The sequence below is a fragment of the Poromitra crassiceps genome (genome assembly GCF_964638095.1).
Source record: "Poromitra crassiceps genome assembly, chromosome: 9".
Taxonomy (NCBI): domain Eukaryota; kingdom Metazoa; phylum Chordata; class Actinopteri; order Beryciformes; family Melamphaidae; genus Poromitra; species Poromitra crassiceps.
In genome coordinates this window covers 13168792-13186238 of record NC_139630.1, presented here as the reverse complement: position 1 = coordinate 13186238, position 17447 = coordinate 13168792, and the positions used below count along the sequence as shown (strand labels likewise).

Below are 17447 nucleotides of genomic sequence, written 5' to 3'. Positions count from 1 at the left end.
ATCTGAGTAGTTAGAAATATATTCGGTATTAATGCCGCATGACAAGGGGCAATGTAGCCTATAGTATGAGTTGTCGGTGAGTTGGCCTATTTGATAAACCATGGTAGGCTATACACTGCTAAAGTCAATAAACGAACTGGACTGAGAAGGACAGAGTGATACACTAGGAGACCAATGCGAGGCCTTCTTCGTTTTCTTTTGTATATTGTTTTGAATTTGTTTATCCTTTGTGTGTTTGTTTATTTTTCCAACAGTTTTTTTTTGTTTCTTGTTAGTTCATTTGTTTGTTTTTTGTGCGTGGGTGTGAGTGTACGTGTGTGGGTGTGGGTGTGTGTGTGTGGGTGGATGGGTGGACGTGGGTGAGGGTGTGTATGTATGTGTGGGTTTGTAAAATAATTCTATTGGTCCCCCATAAGAATGTATGAGTGTATACATGTACAGGCACGCATAAAATATCATTCTTATATCCTGCTGATTATCGAATAGAATAAGGGCCCTCATGAATGACAGAAATCTGAGTAGCTGGAAATATATTCGGTATTAATGCCGCATGACAATGGGCAATGTAGCCTATAGTATAGCTCTAGAAAAGACTCTATAAACTAAGATGCTATGAGCCAGTAATCCAATGGTATATTTATGTGCAACAGGATTATTGATACTGGAATCAGATGCAGGCTATAAAATACAAAAAATACAAAAAAAAAAAAAAAATCTGCTCTATTGCTGCTATTATAACTTTCTCTTCTATCATAAGGTGGGGAAGATGCATAGCCGATGAGGATGGGGTGAGCATTGCAGTACCTAGGATGCATCATGTTAATGCGAACACAGTTAGGAAGTAGTTCGCACAGCTGTCAATTACCAGTTTTATTTACTTTTTGATTTTCCTTTTATTGTCATTGTCAGCTTAGGCCCGGGACCCCCGTGTGGTTTTCCCGGATATTCCTACTATAGGAAGTAATAGATTACTGTTCCTTTTTGAAATTAGAGATTCATTGGAAAGATTCAACTAAGTTCAAAATGGGAAGTCCATACAACACCTACTTTGGTTATGTTATTGTTATGTTATTCAATATTGCGCTAATGATGACACAGTTTTTTGTTTTTGTCTTTGTGATGTTAATTAATTTTGTTTTTTTTGTCCAAAACCCTGCAGAGAGCACTCTACATGAACATGCTGAGAAATGGGGTTACTTAAGGTAATAAGTTATAATGTGAAAGGGCTAAAGAGCCCTATAAAGAAAAAGAAAATATTACAACAACTGAAGCATTTGGGATGTCAAATAGCATTCCTGCAAGAAACTCATTTGTCAGACCTAGAACATGGGAAATTAAAGAAGTCATGGGCAGATAAGGTGTTTTATTCATCACATGCGTCGGGGAGAAGAAGGGGGGTTGCAATTCTAATACATAGAACAATTAATTTCATGGTCACTTCAATGCATAGAGATACAGAGGGAAGATATATATTGGTAAATGGGAACATAGATGGAGTGGACGTCTCGCTGCTAAACATCTACGCCCCAAACGAAGACGATCCAAGATTCATTAAAACGATCTTTACTGTAATATTAGAGAAAAGTGTGGGGCTTCTGTTAATGGGGGGAGATTTTAACTGTGTAATGTCACAGGTAAAGGATAGACAACCAGTTCCCTCAACCCCCCCTCCTAGGATGAATGGGATGCTTAGTGATTGCTGTAGGGAGACAGGAATAATAGACGTATGGAGACATAAATTCCCAAACGGCAGAGATTTTACATTTTATTCGAACAGGCACTCATCTTACTCGCGTATCGATTATTTTTTTGCCCCAAAATCGGAATTATATAGAATAAGTAATATTAATATATTGCCAATAACGCTTTCTGATCATTCACCATTAGTGTTGTCGTGGGATTTGGGACAAAAATCTACTTCTAGACAGTGGAGACTGAATGCTTCTCTTCTTAACGACCGTGAGTTTGTAAAATATGTTAGAACTGAATTAAAAACGTACCTTGAACTGAATGTAACTCCAGAGGTCTCCCCACTGATTATATGGGACTGTGCCAAGGCGTACCTTAGGGGGCGCATCATATCCTTTGCAAGTGCAAAAAAGAAGAGAAACGAAGCAAAACGACTCGAATTGGAAAATGAAATAACTAATTTGGAACAACAACATAAAAATAATTCATCCCCGAATATCCTGACTGCTCTTAGAATAGCGCGAAGGGAATTAGACATATTACTGACAGAAAAAATTGAAAGACAATTGAGATTCGCCAAACAAAGGTATTATGAACAGGGAAGTAGAGCAAGTAGATTACTGGCATTCCAGTTAAGAAAACAACAAGCGGTAAATATAGTTCAAAAATTAAAATCTAAAAATCCTCGCTCCTTTCTAACAAAACCAAACGAGATTGCAGAATCCTTTGCACAGTTTTATAAAACTTTGTATAAGAATTCAGATATGTGTACTGATACAGGAGCGTTGAACTCCTTCTTACAAGAAATAAAATTGACAGAGTTAACAGATACAATGGCTAAAGAACTAGACAAACCAATCGGGGCAACGGAAATTGAGGAAGTAATATTAACACTTAAGAATAATAAAAGTCCAGGGCCTGATGGCTTTATTAATGAATTTTTTAAAATGTTTAAGGATATGGTGTCCCCCCTACTGATACAAGCCTATCATTGCTGTCTGGAATCTGGCTCTTTGGCTCCCTCCTGGAGGGATGCAACAATAGTCGTCATACACAAGGAGGGTAAGGACCCTACTGAGTGCCAGTCATACAGACCCATTTCATTATTGAACTGTGACCTCCGAATCTTAACAACAACTCTCTCTAGACGGGTAAACAAAATTATAACTCAAGTGATACACCCTGATCAGACCGGGTTTATAAATGGCCGTTACTATGGTGATAACATTAGAAGGCTCCTTAATATTATGACTCATGCTCAAACAGGAGGAGAGGAAGCCATGCTTCTCTCCTTAGATGCACAGAAGGCGTTTGATCGCATATCCTGGCAATTTTTATTTCAGACATTATCACGATTAAATTTTGGACCTAGCTTCCTCAAATGGATTAAAACACTATACTCAAACCCACAAGCATCAGTTAGAGTTAATGGGTGCAGATCAGAGGCTTTCAATTTAGAACAAGGTTGCAGACAAGGCTGCGCGCTCTCGCCTTTATTGTTTGCGATTTGCATTGAACCCCTTGCCCAGTTAATTAGAGATGATATAAATATAAAGGGTATCACGGTCGGAGAGGAGGAGCATAAACTCTCGTTATATGCAGACGATGTCCTACTATATTTGTCCCATCCCACGACAACCATACCTCATTTAAAAAAGATCATAGATACATTTGCTTTTTATTCAGGTTATACTATAAATGTGGAAAAAACTGAAGCCATGGACATTGGATATAGAATTCCCCACCTTGTTAAATCTCAGAGTGGGTTTAAATGGCCCACAGGAGGGATTAAATATCTCGGAATCCATGTTCCTCATTCCCTGCAGCAATTATATATTGTTATATAATTATAATTATATAGTGCCAACTATGACAAAATAATTAAAGGTATTAAGAATGACTTGGAACGATGGACGCCCCTCCCCATATCTCTTATAGGACGAATAGAGAGTGTACGTATGAATGTTTTACCTAGATTGCTTTATTTATTTCAAATGTTACCTATTAAGATTCCAATAATTACTTTTGATTTATTAGATCGGCTGATTTCAAGATTTATTTGGCAGGGGAAAAGACCGCGCATTAGATTTAAAATATTACAACTTCCCAAATCTGATGGTGGACTTTCCCTGCCAAATCTAAAGTACTACTTTTGGGCAGCTCAGTTGAAACCAATGACAGCATGGATTAGTGAACGTACAGAGACACGATGGCTGAACATTGAGAAACATCTTTGCCAAGAGACTCTTTCAAATCTACCATTTTTAGATGTCCCAGCTAAAGAAATTAGGATGAGTGAATGGACTAAAATGACTATGAATGTATGGGGGGAAATACAGAGATTCTTTAATTTGCCCAAGTCAGTCTCACCTTTATCAAACATAGGTTTGATCAAGAACTTTATCCCTAACCGATTGGATACGGGACTTAAAAAGTGGAAAGATTACGGTCTGCTTCATATATACCAGCTATTTTGTGAAGATAACCTGAAGTCCTTCGAACAAATACAAACAGAATTTAACTTACCAAGGACTGATTTTTATTTCTACTTACAGCTGAGAAGCTTCTTAACTAAACACAAAGATCTGTGTAAAATAAGAAATCTTAGCGAAATAGATAGATTCTGGATAAAGGTGCAGACTGAGAATGTGTTATGTAAGATTATTTCTAGACTGTATCAGGTGTTTCTGAGCATGGATTCAAATAATTCTATTAGTATAAAAGAAAAATGGGAGACTGAACTAGAACAGGAAATACCGACAGATATGTGGAAGAATGTATGTTCGGAAGCACACCTAGTCACATGCTCAAACTCTTGGAGAGAATTCCGGTGGAAGACTATAATCAGGTTCTTTAGGACACCACATATAACAGCTAAGATAAATCCAGCCATATCTAGTAACTGCTGGAGAAATTGTGGGGCACAGGTGGGCAACTATCTACATACATTCTGGTCATGCTCAAAATTGAAAAATTACTGGAATGACATATTTCAATCTGTCGGAGAAATAATGCATCTTGACATCCCACAAGACCCAAGACTTGCTATGTTAGGGATGACAATAGATGGGATAGAAGGAAGAAATCAGAACTATCTTCTTCAAATCTTGTTTACAGTAGCAGTGAAATGTATTACTTTGAACTGGTTAAAGCCTGACCCTCCTACTTATAATTTCTGGTTACAAAAATTAGGGGATGTGTATAAAATGGAGCAAATAACATACTCACTGAGACTTCAAAACCACACATTTACTAAAAGATGGGGTCCCATGATGATGCTATTAAGGTAATAAGATAATATCATACCTCACCTCGGTCAGGGTTTTGTCTGTTTTGTTTTGTTTTGTTTTGTATTTTTATTTTCATTTTGGCATTTGTCTGTTTTGGTCTTTTATTTTTGTTTTTTTCTTTGTTTCTTTATTTTTTATTTTATGAGATGGACATCATTGTGTAATCCATGTATGTACTGATGAGAAGAACGTAACATATCATCCTCAAATTGTATGAAACTAAAGTGGATGATTAATGTGCCCATCACTGTTTAATTTATTTGCTGTCTATGTTACTGTGTCTGAATTGCTGTAATAAAAAATAAGTAAAAAAAAATAAAAATACAAGCCATCCGCTATTAATCAGAATGTTTCTTTTTATGATCCGCGGTCAGCGCGGTTATAACTGCCGCCCGTGCATCACTAATGGCTCATTACTCCATTTTCATACGTAAATAAATGCGTCCGTTTCAAACATTATTATCGTCACTGCCCACATACTTCCATGCGTCTTTCACATTGGTATCATGTTAGCAATACATCCACCAGTGGGCAGTAGAGAGTCAAATGCATGAGTGTGTGTGTGTGGTTTTGCTGCGTTTCATGCGTATCCGTAAGCTTTGTGATGACGGACACAAAACGCACGAAATGAACGCAGAGTACGGACAGAAGGCTCTGTCCGTCTCCGTCTTTAACGTGGAGTATAATTGGGCCTTAACGCACACACACACACACACACACACACACACACACACACACGCACACACACACACACACACACACACACACACACACACACACACACACACACACACACACACACACAGCAGACATACTTTGCAGCAGTGTGGGTGTGGTTTTTCCTCAGTGAGCAACTGGTCAGACAAAACATTTCAGCAGAACACAAACACCTCTCCCTCTGTCCATGTGCTTTCATTGTGTTTTTACAAAATGGCTGCCACGTACAGTACGAGCTGGGAACAATACGGAGCCGGCTGTGAGGTCGGGTGTTGTGCTAGATGCCCAGAGAGGCTGTGTGGGGAGGACGGCGAGGGGAGGACCGTGTGGGGAGGACCGTGTGGGGGGGACCGTGTGGGGAGGACCGTGTGGGGAGGACCGTGTGGGGAGGACCGCAAGGGGAGGACCGTGTGGGGAGGACCGTGTGGGGAGGACGGCGAGGGGAGGACCGCAAGGGGAGGACTGTGTGGGGAGGACCGTGTGGGGAGGACCGTGTGGGAAGGACGGCGAGGGGAGGACTGTGTGGGGAGGACGGCGAGGGGAGGACTGTGTGGAGATGCTGTTGGTTTTTGTATGATTTATGACAAAACCAATAAAATTTGCTCGTGGCTCCGACAGGATGGGGTTGTGACCCTCATTTTTTAAACGTGTGCTCTCTCTCTCTCTCTCTCTCTCTCTCTCTCTCTCTGTGTCTCTCTCTCTCTCTCTCTGTCTATCTCTCTCTCTCTCTCTCTCTCTCTCTCTATGTGTCTCTCTCTCTCTCTCTCTCTCTCTGTCTATCTCTCTCTCTCTCTCTCTCTCTCTCTCTCTATGTGTCTCTCTCTCTCTCTCTCTCTCTGTCTATCTCTCTCTCTCTCTCTCTCTCTCTATGTGTCTCTCTCTCTCTCTCTCTCTCTCTCTCTCTCTATGTGTCTCTCTCTGTGTCTCTGTCTCTCTCTCTCGCTGTGTCTCTCTCTCTCTGTCTCTCTCTCTCTCTTGCAGAAAACTATGGTGGATATGAGAACCAGCTTTTCAAAGGTCAGTATCAAGCTGTTCTTTTGTCTTAGACCCAAATGCCGTAAATGTCAATAGTCAGTCACATCATAAAAAAGGTACTTGGTGACAAATGTGGCGTGGGGTTTGAACCTTCCCCTCCATGTTTATTTGGCTCCGTTATGTCAGCGCAGGGTCCAAACCACAAGTGGTGCCATGGGAGTGATGCATTATGGGTGGTTAGTTTGATTGAAACAATAACAACTTGCAGTGCGTATCAAAAGTCGACACACCTGTCTAAGACATGAGCTGCTCGTTGGCCGTGCTTGTTCTAACAGACATTCACCTGGTGTCCCAGGTGTCAATCTGTCCCTGATTGGCTGGCTATACAACGACACGTCTTCAGTTTTCACCTCAGTCGTCCCTCCTCCTTTATCCACTTTATGATTGTGGGACTGCAGTGATTAATGCCAAATTCAACCACAGATTTACAACGACTTGACATTTTGCAAAATGAGCACGCTTGAAATGGCAAAATCACAAAACCGCACGTCAAAAAACTATGTTGTCGACCAACTTCTTCTATAATGACTCAGCAGTAGATCTTTATGGAGGAGGAAGATGGAGGCGTCTTCAGGCGACAATTGCTCAGCGTTTTATTGGTTGAATGTTATTGCAGTGGAAGACGTTGAGTCTAGTTTGTTTTGCATTTAATCTGCAATACTCAGCTAGAGTTTCCATTTAGCATGAACCTCTGGTCTGCATACTGTAAGAATAACACAAAAGCAACCTCAAACGGGTCCCCTTTCATTTGGTGCGCTTACTGTTCTGATGGGTTTTTTGAGGGTCTATTTTCAAAATAAATAAAGTTGAGCAGTAAAGTCTTTCGAGGAGTTTCTGTGATTGTGAATTTGCGTATTATCACAGGAACAAGCCTGATGACTCTCACTTTTGATACAGTTTTGACCAACTTTACTGCAAAAAAAATTCCTGCTGATATATATGTAGAAATAAACGCGAAACACATCTGATTTAACTTTTCATCGCAGGTCTCAAGACAGTCAAAACGAGAACTATTGAAAGAAATGTGTAGAGTTTTGATATGCACTGCATCTGATCAGTAGCCATAGATCTTGTCATGGACAACTTGGTCTTGTCTTGTTTTTACAGAGGAGGATCTTACCGGCGAGGAGGAGGAAATGCCTTCCTTTAGAGGTGAAGGCTAACAGACACACACACACACACACACACACACACACACACACACGCACGCACGTACACACACACACGCACGCACACACACACACACACACACACACACACACACACACACACACACACACACACACACACACACACACATGCGCCTCTGCTCCCCACACATGCATGAACACAACAACCCAATCACCAGAATAGAATGTCAGCACTGATCACATGGTCCATACAATCTCAATGTCAAAAAAAATAAAAAATACAATTCATTTGAAAACCTCACTGCCTTTCGAACGTTAAATGCAAATAGGCCCTTTTCACAGCAACCGTTTTGAGGTGGTAGAGCAGGAAGTAAAGCAGATGTGGAACCAATAACATCAATGAGGGTGCGCTGGCACTGGAACCTTCCATGGTATTGGTTACACATGCTTTACTTCCTGCTTTACCACCTCAGAACGGTTGCTGTGAAATGGGTCTATAAAACAACTTCAACAGCTTTAGTTATATTTAGTCAAATGAAGTTAAATGTAGAGTTTGGAAACGCTGCGACCATGACTGGGGATCGAACACAGGCAAGTGTTTCTGCCCACCAGAATGTGACGTAGCGTTAATGTGATACTGGAGGCAACGTATTTTTGGTCCCGAAACGTGATATTCACACACAGCCACGCAGGCACGCACACACACACACACACACACACACACACACACACACACACACACACACACACACACACACACACACACACACACACACACGCAGGCACGCACACATGCACACACACAGGCACACACACACACACACACAGGCACGCACACACACACACACACACACACACGCAGGCACGCACACACACAGGCACGCACACACACACACACACACACACACGCAGGCATGCACACACGCAGGCAGGCACATACACACACACACACACAGGCACGCACACACACACACACACACACAGGCACGCACACACACACACACACGCAGGCACGCACACACACAGGCACGCACATACACACACAGGCACGCACGCACGCGAGTCTAATGACAACAACCTTGCACATCTGTGTTGCATCTTTCCACCCGTGATGCATTGTGTACACTTGGGCCATGTGTGTACATGGCTTGTGTATAACTTTGTGTGTGTGTGTGTTGTGTGTGAGTGTGTGAGTGTGTGTGTGTGTCTTTGTGCATCTGCCATGACAGCTTTGTTATGCGTGAGTTCCACATCTGCTCTGCATCTCCCCACATGAAGCTCCTCACCGCTAAATCTGCCACTAACACGGGCTTCCAGACAAACTGTGAGGCTATTGTGTTAGCCTTATCTCCCACTGATAAATCTCACACATTGACTCTGGCACTGTGTGTGTGTGTGTGTGTGTGTGTGTGTGTGTGTGTGCGCGTGTGCGTGCGTGTGCGTGCGTGCGTGTGTGTGTGTGTGTGTGTGTGTGCGTGTGCGTGTGTGTGTGCGTGCGTGCGTGTGCTGGCACTTACACTGCTAGCAGCCACATCAAATGAAAGCCTGTTTTCTCCAGTCTGTTCTCATTCTCAAGGCGTCAAATTCGGCCGCCGTGTCGAGTCCGTCGCTATAACGCCGCTCACAGTAGCCTCGATGTTTTTGGACGAGCCGGGTAGTCCAGCAGAACTTCCCACAGCGGCTGAAAGGGACACCGCGGGATAGCGACATTCAAGTTAGCCGCGGCTCGGTAAGGGTGCAGGGCCGGGGTTGGCTTAGCCACATGGGAGGCGCCCCGTTCGATTCCTGGCGTGTCCATTTTGTTTGACCCAAACCATAACCCTATAACCTTAACCACGTTGTTTTAGTTGCCTAAAGCTAACGAACGTGGCAACATTTTCAAATGAACGGACGTGACCGGTGACGTCGCTGTGGGAGTTCTGCTACCCTGCGCCTCCAAACATGACGAGGAAGGGAACATTTTTCGTCTGTATAAAGAGAGCCAAAGTCACCTCCACCTCCGGGTTACACATACACACCAAGAAATTTAATCCACCATTTATTTTCCCATGGACATTTCATAAAATGCTTATAAAAAAACAGTTTTAATTAGTCAAACTAAACGATGCAGCTATATTTAGAAACAGGAGAGACCATTGAACATTCACTTGGACCAAAAAACAACTCAATATACTGTATATATAGGGCTACCGTATATATATATTTACTTTATTCGATTCTTTTGTAGTTTTGGTCTGAGTGAAACATTATCTCTCCCCTGATTCTAAATATAGCTGAGTCGTTTGGTTTGACCAAGTAAAACTATTTTTATACGCATTTTACGAAATGTCTATGGGAAAATAAATGGCGGATGAAATCTCTTGGTGCGCATGCTGAAGCAGGAAGCGACGTCGACTTTGGCGCCGAGGGGTCGTGACCCAAAGCATGTGGGGGCATGTGGGATGAGAACACATTGGTTTTCTCTAGAAGCTTCATGCCCTGTCTTTGTCTTTGTCTTGTTCGGTGGCTTTGTTTTGCAGTCATGTTCAATCACTCCCTCATACAGTCATAATTCATCCATTCATCCATGCATGTATTCACTCCTTCACTCCTGCAGGTCGGGGGCGAGGCGGCTGTGTGAAGTGCCAGCAGAGCCACTCTCTCCAGCTGGCCGTCAAAGTCCTCTACGGCTTCTTTGCCTTCCTCATCATCACTGTGGCAGTGCTGGCCTCGCTCGGTGAGACACACACACACGCACGCACGCACACACACACACGCACGCACACACACACGCACGCACACACACACACACACACACACACGCACGCACACACACAGACGCACGCGCACACACACACACACACAGACGCACGCACACGCACACACACACACACGCACACACGCATGCACACACACAGACACACACACACAGACGCACGCACGCACGCACGCACGCACGCACACACACACACACACACACACACACACACACACACACACACACACACACACACACACACACACACAGAGCCTATTAACTCATTGAATGCCAGCCACTTTTGGAGAACGGACGCTCCCAGTGCCAGAGTTTCAGAGCGTTTTCAGTGATTTCTCGAGGCCCACAGAATATTGTGTGATATTACTATGTAAACACTGAACACGCACAAAGAACGATGAGACTCTATTCTATCATCTGCAAAAAAAAGTATATTGATCCCATTTTCCGTTCTTTAGTTATGAGCCGGAGAAAATAGCTTGATTCATCCAAAAACATAAATTTTTTTCTAGAAGCTGAGATAATTGGCCTTTTGTGAAATTAAACATTTCAAGCACATCACTGACTCTGAAGCTTGCTGCTGGTGGGCATCGGATATTCTGGCTTGCGTTTGTCAATCCTGTCCTGCTGCCTGGGTCTGTCTGGGTGTTGCGTGCTGCTCTGCGTGCCCCCCCCCCCCGCCCCGCCCCGCCCCGCCTCGCCTCAACTGCACACTCCTCCTCCTGTCTGTGGTGGCTCTCTGCTGAGTTTGCTGTGCCACCCGCGACATCCAGCTTTTTTACAGCGTTCCGCGTGTGTTTGTCACCGGCAACGATGCTTCCAGTTGAGAATAATAAACAACTCCACGGTGTGGATGTGCTGTCGTGCTGTCGCAACCGACACGGAGCGGCTCAATTGTGGGAGCAGATTGGCTGCTGCAGGCACAGCTGCAGTAACGTGCTTCAGCATATCGATGCATACGGATGCGATGCGATTTCCGTTTCCATAACGACTTCTTCTTTGTTTTTTCCTTGCCTTTCTGTTATGTGGAGAGCACTGTCGCCACCTAAGGGTTCTGTAAAATAGGTTATAGACCTCCAATAGCTATAATATTTGTACAGGAGAGGCAGAAGGCTTTGATCGACGCCCCACCGTCAAAAAACGCAATTGACGAACATGTCCGTCCTTGGCACTCTACGTCACTACTTGAAATGACGAACATGTCCGTCCATGGCATTCAATGAGTTAAGGTTTGCAAAAAAAAAAAACTGTAGTTAGTGAAAATCCCAGGGGATTAAATCCAGATTGGATGCACTCCGCGGCCAAATCATTTGCAGCCTGCCTATAAATCATGTGGTCATGTGACTATATATCACTTTATCATGTGATTCAACTTATCGCAATAAGTTGTGGAAATGATGGGAAAGGCTGCACGCAATTATGTCCTATATTTGCATCGAGACATTTCAGAATCTGTTGCGTAACAATCTGTGCAGAATGCAGTGGAGAAGCAGGCAATTCATGCGAAAAGGACGAAGTATCTGGACTCTGCGTGTGTGCGTGTGTGTGAGATGTGTGTGTGTGTGTGTGTGTGTGTGTGTGTGAGACGTGTGTGTGTGTGTGTGTGTGTGTGTGTGTGTGTGTGTGTGTGAGACGTGTGTGTGTTCGTGTGTGTGTGTGTGTGTGTGTGTGTGTGTGAGACGTGTGTGTGTGTGTGTGTGTGTGAGATGTGTGTGTGTGTGTGTGTTAATAAGACAAGGTCCATTTAAGTCCCATATAGATCAGAATAAAGTGGGTCTGGGTTCTGTATGGCATGTTGTACCTGACAGCTGCAGAGTATGAACAGATGCTGTTCACATCCACGTCCTTGTTATTTGGGTTGGACGCCGTAAATCTTATTTCCCTTTACAGCAGTTCAGGCAGCTCAGAGGAGGCTGTGGAGCTGAGAGCGCCTTGGTAGACTCATGCAAAATCTCTCAAGTCTAAATGCTGCATATTTATTTATTTATTTATTTATTTATTTATTTATTTATTTATTTATTTATTTGGGGAGGGGGGGGGGGTTGGCATGAAATGGTTAAATACTTCAGTACAAATTAGCTTCAATCCAGATATAACAGTATTGGCGCTTATTATTATGAACCCTAATTATTAACAGACTTGTCCACACACCACCTACTCATACACATAAAGTGACTGCTGTGTGGCAATGCTGTCTAAGCAGAAACAGAAGTTTTTTTTTAGACTTTATGTCAACTCACACAGCTGTACAAGTGCAAAACACTGACAACTGGACAGAAAACATATTGTAGGCTACTTGGCTGAAAACTGCCAAGGTTGTGCAACAGGAAAAAACCACAAACCAGTGACCACTGAAATTACAGAACCCGCCGAACATCTGTTGCGTGACAGGGATCAAATGAATTCTTCAAAAAAATATTGCTGCGTAACAAATGTTCAACAAATAGCTACACATTTTAGTCGCCTTCAGCTGTCGGGACAAAGAATTTTTTTTCCAAGGAAGCTTTGTCACGCTCATCCATTCAACCTAAAACATTTCGTATCTGAGAACATGATGCATAGCAGGGTGTAGGACAGGGGCGTAGCTATGGGTGGGCCTGGCTGGGCCTATAGGCCCACTCACTTATTGCCTATAGGCCCATCCAATCAGGACACTTTTAAACCTCTTAAACGGCCCACATAGAGAGCCGCAGTAACGAGTCCGGAAATCATCGATGCTAACAGCCCTGGTTCTTCACAGTTTTCGCCTATGGGAGTTTTGAATGGGTTTTTGGCGCGATGCTTCTAATAATCTCTCTGGGCAACGCTGGCTTAATCAAACGCAAACCAGTGTTTAGTAACATCATCTTCACACATGAAGACCACTTTTATGAGTTTTGAAGCTTTTATGTGCCGTTAAAAGGGTGGCTAGCTAGCAAACGGCTAAATGAGACTACACTGTTGAGTCGACGGGGATATATACGTCAATAACGTCACCACTCAAAGGACGAACACGGAAATTCTCTTTCCCTCACCTGGTTCCGCCCGTTCAGCCCGGGGTAATCAGTGCACACATCCAACAACAGTCCAGGTTGAGTGCTGACGTGACGTGGAAGCCTATGCGACAGTGTGTAGTTCTGGATTAGCTTAGCTCGAGCTTTTTACTTCTAGGGCTCGCATTTACGCTACAAAACTCATGAAAGTGGTCCTCATGTGTGAAGATTATCCCGCTGAACCTTGGTTCGCGTTTGATTAAACTTGTGTTGCCCACAGACATTATTTGAAGCATCGCGCCAAAAACCCATTCAAAAATCCCATAGACAGAAACAGTGAAGAACCAGGAAGTTCGGGACTTCCGCATTCAGCCTACAAAAATACGTCATCCCTGCGGCTCTCTATTCCTGTCTTTCAGAAGCTGTAGCAGGCTAGAGTCAGCGTAGCAGCAGGCTCAGCTAGAGTCAAGCTACTGGTATCATATGAAACTAGAAGACCTATGCCTCCATTGCCACCAACCATGTCATCATGCTAGCTTGTCAGGCTAAATAACATCTCAAATCAATGATGGAATGAGTTGTGTGGCCCACCCACTTTTATTCAGGCCACCCGACATTTCATTTCTGGCTACGCCCCCTGGTGTAGGAGCAGGGGTACGTACTGTACAGTTCAAATTTACTGTATGATAGCAAAAGCATGTGCTGTAAAGAACAGTTTTATAGGAGCATGATGAAATGAAGCGTTTATATGGTTTCAGCTTCTTTATATGCTATAAAGAAGCTGAGATTGAAACGATGCATAGTGACTCCCTATCCACCTGTATTAACATCCCCCATATGATGGATAGAGCAAAAGCACTTAGAATCTACATGTAAATGTGCCAAAAATGCATTCAGATCCCAATCACACATTTGACCAGTAAAACTCTTTTCATAAGCATTTTATGAAATGCCTATGGAAAAATAAATGGCGGATGAAAATCTCTGGTACAGTGCTGAAGCATGGATGTATTAAAATAACTGGATAGGGGACGAGCCACGCCCACCCATGCATTGGAACGGAGGCTGCTGCTCACTGACGCATGAAGTCATCATGGGGGGGTTTTTCTTCCTGGTTTTACTTCCTGACCATGCGGCCCAAGGCGAAGTGCGCATGTGTGCCATGACGTATTCCATGACGTCTCCCACCCCTCCCACCCATGGATGTATTAATAGAAGAAAATACACCCGTATACGGCTCTTAGTGGCTTCTGAAGAAAAAATGCCCCATAAAAAATTATTTGATCATTAAACGAGTCGTTTTATACTTTGAGTGACACCCGGAAAAAAATCCCCTGGGTTTAACAGCTGCCGGGTTCCCCATGCAAGTGGATGGGAATTTTCCTTCCTGGGCTGCATGGCGTCACGTGACTTGCAATACAGAGCTTCGCCACCATTGTTCAAATGGCTTCACAGCCCAGCGCTATTATTCCTGGGGGCTTGTGCTGAAGCAGGAAGTAGGCGGTCACTTTGCCTCTCTATGTGCACAATGCACGTGGAAGCATTTACACATGCAAACAGGCCTGTGTTCACCCCCTGAGTCAGGGATTATAGGAAGCGGCTAATGTTGTTGCTCTCTTGGGAAATAACGGGGAGCAGGACCTTCCTGTTTTTACTCCAATAACTACTTCCTATTTCCTGTTAACACCAAGGTCTACTGCTTACCATGTTTCATGGAGAAGACTCATTTCTGGATCTGATCATGCACAGCCTTACACACCCATGACCCTTCGTCAAAAGTGTATTTGACTATTTAAACTATACATTTTACATGTTTTTCATTTTATTTAGTTGTTTCTTTGTGCTTTGTTGCTTTTCATTAAGTGTATGATTTTGGTAAACCCTTGAGTTTTATGTGTGAAATTAGCACTGTCCTCCTGTTGTTAAATAGGCTATTAGTTATGCTAATCTGTTATGCAATTTTGAGATTAATCAGGTTTGGCTTCCAACAGCATTTGGACGTCAACGAAAACATAAACTGTGATAATAATAAATATAATAATAATAATAATAATAACAACAACAACAACAACAACAACAACAACAACAACAACAACAACAACAACAACAACAACAACAACAACAACAAAGTTACTATGGGCTGTATTTTTGGAGCCTTTTTTAACCTTGTTTTGGATGCAGTGCATTTTATGCCACTTCAAAATGAGCATGTCTCAACATTAGCAGTGCTGCGTGCATTACGTCACTGTGAGGCATGAAGGGAAGTAGACAACATCTTGAGCTAGTGACGTGCTCCGTTTAGGAATCATTCACTTCTTCAAGAAGTGAATGCATTTTCTGCCACTTTTCATTTTCAGCAACATTATTCCCTTTCTTGTTTTAAGGTTAGTTAGCTAACAGTAATTGGACAGTTGCAAATGAAAATGACATAACGCTCCAGTTCTTGTCGTCTCTGTTAGCGATGCACAACTTTACATTTGAGCAGAACAAAACAATAACAGATTTTCTTTTGTATGGCTTCAACGATTGATTTGTTCTATGGAGACTCTATGGAGGAGCGTGCTGCACTCACTCACTGCAGTCACACCCATTGGCTTTACAGTAGGTGGTAGCTAGCCCAGCCACCATCTTTGAAGTCTTGTCATGCGTTCCGAAATGGCGGAAAACCTCAATCAGTCCTTCTCCTCAATCCAATAATCACCCTGAAATGATGTCACTTCGCAGAGATGCTCACAAGTCGTTTTTTGCAAGTCCAAGTCAAGTCTCAAGTCTTTGAGCTAGAGTCCAAGTCAAGTCTCAAGTCTTTGAGCTAGAGTCCAAGTCAAGTCTCAAGTCTTTGAGCTAGAGTCCAAGTCAAGTCTCAAGTCTTTGAGCTAGAGTCCAAGTCAAGTCTCAAGTCTTTGAGCTAGAGTCCAAGTCAAGTCTCAAGTCTTTGAGCTAGAGTCCAAGTCAAGTCTCAAGTCTTTGAGCTAGAGTCCAAGTCAAGTCTCAAGTCTTTGAGCTAGAGTCCAAGTCAGGTCTCAAGTCTTTGAGCTAGAGTCCAAGTCAGGTCTCAAGTCTTTGAGCTAGAGTCCAAGTCAGGTCTCAAGTCTTTGAGCTAGAGTCCAAGTCAGGTCTCAAGTCTTTGAGCTAGAGTCCAAGTCAAGTCTCAAGTCTTTAAGCTAGAGTCCAAGTCAAGTCTCAAGTCTTTGAGCTAGAGTCCAAGTCAAGTCTCAAGTCTTTAAGCTAGAGTCCAAGTCAAGTCTCAAGTCTTTGAGCTAGAGTCCAAGTCAAGTTTCAAGTCTTTGAGCTAGAGTCCAAGTCAAGTCTCAAGTCTTTGGTTACAAGTCCAAGTCAAGTTTCAAGTCTCTTACGGATGAGCGTAATATCATCTGCTGGATGTCATCTAGTCTGCTTAGAACACTGCATAGCTAAAACCAAGGAATTGAAAGCATCCACTGTATTATCCTCACTCCTTTATCTAGGCTATTAGAATACACCATCAGCATTACTTAGTTGACACTTGACATTATTATTAGTAGACCTTTCCCTCTTGCTACGTTTCTGATTTTTTGCTGTTTATTTGTCATTTATGTGATTAATTAGGTAGTTAATTCTGAACAATGCTGTTCATGCTACATACCAAATTAACCGGCTGAATCTTGCGCATCGAACCATGTCTTCCTTTTTCAGATCAGATCAACACAGCAGAAGTTATAGCTGTCTTTGTACAAAGACAAAGACAACATTTCAGATTATTTGGCTTTTTCAAATGACTTTTTATAATGGCTTTTTGGAAATCCGCCTAGGTATCTCCCTACAAAAACCACTGCCAAATACTCATGTTTTGGTATTTTTTCATCTTCTTTGAGTTGGGATG

At 42.9% G+C, this 17447-nt stretch overlaps 1 protein-coding gene across 1 annotated transcript in view; it reads left to right on the top strand.

Moving 5' to 3' along the window:
• scara3 (scavenger receptor class A, member 3) overlaps positions 1 to 17447 on the top strand; it is a 59035-nt gene that overhangs the window by 18802 nt on the left and 22786 nt on the right. Inside the window, exons 2-4 of the mRNA XM_083643625.1 lie at positions 6678 to 6713; positions 7839 to 7883; positions 10458 to 10577. Coding sequence (XP_083499751.1) covers positions 6678 to 6713; positions 7839 to 7883; positions 10458 to 10577 — 201 coding nt within the window. The remainder of the gene's footprint in view (positions 1 to 6677; positions 6714 to 7838; positions 7884 to 10457; positions 10578 to 17447) is intronic.